This window comes from Rhopilema esculentum, chromosome 8 (genome assembly GCF_057945365.1).
Source record: "Rhopilema esculentum isolate cy_ngs chromosome 8, ASM5794536v1, whole genome shotgun sequence".
Classification (NCBI taxonomy): domain Eukaryota; kingdom Metazoa; phylum Cnidaria; class Scyphozoa; order Rhizostomeae; family Rhizostomatidae; genus Rhopilema; species Rhopilema esculentum.
Window position 1 is genome coordinate 4,415,011 of NC_142822.1, and position 4,636 is coordinate 4,419,646.

The 4,636-nt window shown below is 34.3% G+C and overlaps 1 protein-coding gene across 1 annotated transcript; it reads right to left on the reverse strand.

The window, feature by feature from the left end:
- Positions 1-131: 131 nt before the first annotated feature.
- Positions 132-3,544, reverse strand: LOC135694937 (uncharacterized). Its single transcript, XM_065213832.2, has 3 exons — positions 3,359-3,544; positions 3,187-3,261; positions 132-2,210 (listed from the first exon to the last, which is right to left on the reverse strand). The coding sequence occupies exons 1-3, from the start codon at positions 3,419-3,421 to the stop codon at positions 1,365-1,367; spliced, it is 984 nt and encodes a 327-aa protein (XP_065069904.2). The 5' UTR covers positions 3,422-3,544; the 3' UTR covers positions 132-1,364.
- Positions 3,545-4,636: the final 1,092 nt, after the last annotated feature.

Here is a 4,636-nt window from a genome sequence, read left to right on the forward strand (position 1 = left end):
TCATGCTTTTCTGATTTTGTTTATTTCACCTGCTACCAGCAAAAATCTCTTACAAATGAGAGCAAAAAAGCTGTGTTTTATATAAAAACTGCTTACACACAGGACAAAAACAGAAAAGACAAGCTAAGATGTACCATTGACTTTCCTTCATGAAAATACAACAACTAAGTTATTAATCTATGTGAGCATTTCTGGGCGTTCTACTTACAAAGTATACTAAAGTCCCTTTTCTTGTGGAAAAGTAATCCTGTTCTTCAATTCCACCATCTTATTTTAACAAAAAGACCTAGCATTGATTGCTAGGTTGCTACAAATAACAAATTTTCAACAAAATAACTTTATTTCTACAATACATCACTTCCTTGACAGAAAACTCATGTTCACATGTGGTCAAAGAAGAATCTGTAAAACCCAAAAAATCCTTCAAGCAAATAAAATCTAACGTTTTTATGGTGCTTGGGGATGAAACAATTTGCAATAATGATCATATGAAAACAGTATATATGACATTCATTTTGAATCGTTTTAACTAGACAGCAACCTTTCAATACATTTAGTAGTCTTTGGCTATAATTCATGCATTTGAAATTGAAAGGGGGGAGCTTGCTTATGAGAATGTATCACGGCTAGTAGAAACACTAACTCTGCACAAATGTAATGTTTTTTAGAGTAGGATTAAATGTCATCTAGAATACATAACCAACTGGTAAACAAAACTTAAAGCAGATATTGCAACAAGAAAGGACTTGAGCACATACTATTCTTGAAATCAGAATTAACAGATAATCTCATTGAAAGGACTTAACTAAAACTGAAACTAAGTCAAGTATACTGTTAACATACCTATGGTTAACATACCTATTACCTTTGGCTCAAAAAAGGAACTTCAACATTGATGAAACCTGCTGTTAGCTACTTCTCGCTTTTTAAAAGAAGAAAAGAGCTTGATATCTTTAAACTACTTTTCAAAGTTTCCATAAGAATTATTACTTAAAGGCATATTTGCTGGCCATTCAATAATGATGAAGATTGGTGATTAATCATCAATATTCTTTCTGGCTTAGAGCATGCATAAAAACAAAATTATTTTGGAAAATTTAACACCTTAATTTACCATACCACTCTAGGAATTGTGAAGTTCCACCAAATTCTCAAGGAATCTGCATTGGACTTGAACGTGATTTATATGAAAATATATTTAAGATTTGCACAAAAGCACCAGCATCCCCTGCTTGAAACCCTTAATTCACCTGCTTGTGCTCCCTTAAAATATCCAGATACTCGATCAACCACAGATACTTTCACCATAGTCTTGTAGACATTTAGACAGGCTGGGATATTGACCCAATCCATAAAGACTTCCTTTATTCTAACATCACATATGGAAGAATTGACAAACTATGACTATTCTGAGAGAAACTTTCTGACCAAGAACACCATGTACCATCTCTATCATAGCAACCATTAATGCCATCAGCTTCTGCAACTGGATCAAAACAATCTTCTGGCAACTGTTTTCTTTCCACAGATAAACTTTCCTCTGGAATGTCACAAGGGGGTTCAACAGGAACAGTGCTATTAGACAATGCAACAGATTCTTGTTTAGATGAAGTACACTCAGGAACTGCAATCCAATCATCTTCTTGTTTACAATTATCACCATTTTGACATTTGATAGCTTCAGGTGCTGAATTTTCATTTTTAAGCCTATTATTTTCAGTTAACATACAGTCTCTTGGAGATGAATTCTGGACATTCACTTTAATACCTAAAGCATTATGCTGTCCATTTTGAAAACTTTTGGCAGATTGACAACTTGATTCATCATTTATTAAAATTTTTACCTCCTTTAAACTACCATCATTGTTTACCTTTTTTGAATTATCTGATTTTGCAACATCTTTGTCACTTAATGGGGAACTTTCAGCACTTACACTTGTGCGCCTTCTTTTTATACCTTTTTTCGTTGGAATTTCTGTGCAAGATTTTGGTCTTTCTTCTTGTTCCCTAATAACACCATTAATCTGAGAGGTTGGTGTGGATTTTCCACTATCTCCATTTCCAGATAACTCAATGGATTTTGCCAAATTCTTGAAGTGGTTGCTGACAAGCTTTTGCCATTTCTTTACAAGCCTTTTTGCTCTTTTTGCCAGATCCTCATTGTCTGTCTTTTTTCTCATCAAGTTTATGACCCTTCCTATCCTTGTGGCCTGTAAAAATCAGTTAAGATATAAAAAATTTCAAAAAAAATTAAGTATCATTTCACCAATAGACTGAAAAACCCTGTTTAATACTCTATGCTTTCATATGTTTTTGCTGTACAGAAATCCTGTAATTTCTTTTAGAACTGTGTGATAAATGATACAATATAAATTATTGTTGTTGTCATGGAATATTGGAATAATAATAATGATGAATAATAATGAAGACACTTTGATTGTTAAACAGAAAGGGGGCAATTTGCAGACCCCTCTTAGAGAGGCATGTAAGCAGTAGTTGGAAGTAAATGAAAAATAATTGAGCTGATCAGGAATAAGGAGTTGATAAAAAAATAGCAAGGTTTAAATAAAGGATTAAACATTTTTGAAAAAAATAACACAGAAGATACCACAGTAAAAGAAGCATACAAAGTTAAATTTGGAGTTGTTGTTAACAACCCTGAAAATGTGAAATCAAAATATGAAAATGGCGTATTGTATAAAAAATGGCAATAACTGAGGTGGATGGCACATCTGTTTTGAAATCAAATACTATTTTATAAAAAAAATAACACAAAAACTTTTAGCTGTAAAAATTAAAAATTGCCTTCTATTTATATTTTAATATCAAAGCGAAACAATATTGCAAGAACATGGTAAGCTCTAAATTACAAACAAATAATTAACAGGTTACGTAAAGACTTTCCCAATCAAAACTATCCAAAATCTCAGTATACATGGTTGTCTCATTTACACTTTAAGTTGCAATTTATTAAACATACAAAAATAAGGAAATCTGTGTATATCTTAAGTCAAGAATCATAAAAAGTCATGTATTGTATCACTTGGCCTAGTAATTTAGGCCATATGGCTCGGGGTTCCGCGACGACTACGATTCAATGTTTAACGACATTCATGTCTTACATTCAGCTTGAAGGAACAATTAAGCAAAGAGATACTATCATAATACTATGTAGGCTTAACTCACCTCTAGTGCTTCCTTTGTTATTGATATTTTTTCTAGAACAGACACGATTTCCAACACTGAGGCCATATCCAGCACCTATCAAAGATGGCGAGGGTATCATGAATCAGAACATCCAATGGCAAATCGCACTTTCAATACCGATAAAAATGATGGACTCATGAAAAATACTTACATTTCCTTCCTGATCAACAACTTTATCTAGCCGTGCCTTTATTTCTTGGGGTGAGGGCGGCATGAATGCCTGCAGCCAATTTTTCTTCGGCGAGCATCTAGCTCCAACTGGTTGAGGCGAGTCATGACGCTTGCCAAAGTCTTACTTCACATCTTATACCCTCGCAAAAGACAGCGGCACTGGGACGAATACAGAATCTTTGCAACACGGCGCGAAATGCATTCTTGGACCGATACAGGGGCACCCTGGGAGAAACAAAGTGCATTATGGGATGGAAAAGTGCGCGATTTTTCAAAATCAAATAGGAACTTCAAAAGTTGTTGCTTCACTCGCGACATAGTTTCAACCTAAGTATAACCCCTTACTTACTAATGAAATATGAAAAGCTGCTGATTCAATGTTGAAAAATAACTCCGTGCAAATTACCGTTAATAATTCATTGAGCAACATCAAACGTTACATAATTTTGCATTTTATTTCTTGTAAGGAATGTTTTCTTGGAAATTTGTTTATCACTTCCCAGTAGTAGCAGACTGTTTGGGTCAGGAGCAAGCACGCAAAAGCCAAGGGGAGTGGGTGTGTTACTAACCCCAAATCTTTGAAATTATTTGTTTTAGTCGGAACTTTCAAGAATAATCGGAGCATCTAAGTCTTAATACGATTGCTTGCGTACGTCAAAGAATAGTACAACTTAACTCTAATGCCGAGAATTTTTTCAGTTCAGAAAAGAAATGCGCAAACAGTTTAAGGTTAAGCTTCTGTAAGTAGAGGCTTAGAACTTTAGTATAAAATTACAAAAGGCCTATCGTCAGTGGGGAATTTTGTGCTCTTCACCCTCCCAAAAATATCCGTCAATTCACGTACCTGGTTAAGCGGAATCGAGAAATAGTTTGTCCGAATTATCCGTATTTCTCTCTTTGTTTTAAAGCAAAATACTTTTATACTGTTCTTAGTAAATGGCTTGGGAAAAAGCAAACATTTTACAACATATTGGCTAAAAGCTTTTTCATCTGGCACTCCTCAGAGCATAAAACGTCAGAATAAGGGACCGAAAGAACACGCTAATAAATATATACCCAGCCAATATGTTGTAAAATGTTTGCTTTTTTCAAAGCCATTTTCAAGTTCTGTACCCCTAAAAAACTTTACACTGTTCTTAGTGCTTGTTTTCAATTGTTGCTAATATTTTGCAATGTTTTGAAATAACGGCAAAGCGAAACAATAAGTTCTTTCGAAACAAACGACAGGCAGAAGACTGGAAGAGAGCGAATGTTCGTA

Excerpts from the sequence above, each read along its gene's own strand:
- LOC135694937 (XM_065213832.2), bottom strand. The coding sequence starts at position 3,421 with ATGCCGCCCTCACCCCAAGAAATAAAGGCACGGCTAGATAAAGTTGTT. Across the intron at positions 3,262-3,358 it reads TTGTTGATCAGGAAGGAAAT|GTGCTGGATATGGCCTCAGT; the intron begins GTAAGTATTTTT and ends CATCTTTGATAG. Across the intron at positions 2,211-3,186 it reads TAACAAAGGAAGCACTAGAG|GCCACAAGGATAGGAAGGGT; the intron begins GTGAGTTAAGCC and ends TGATTTTTACAG.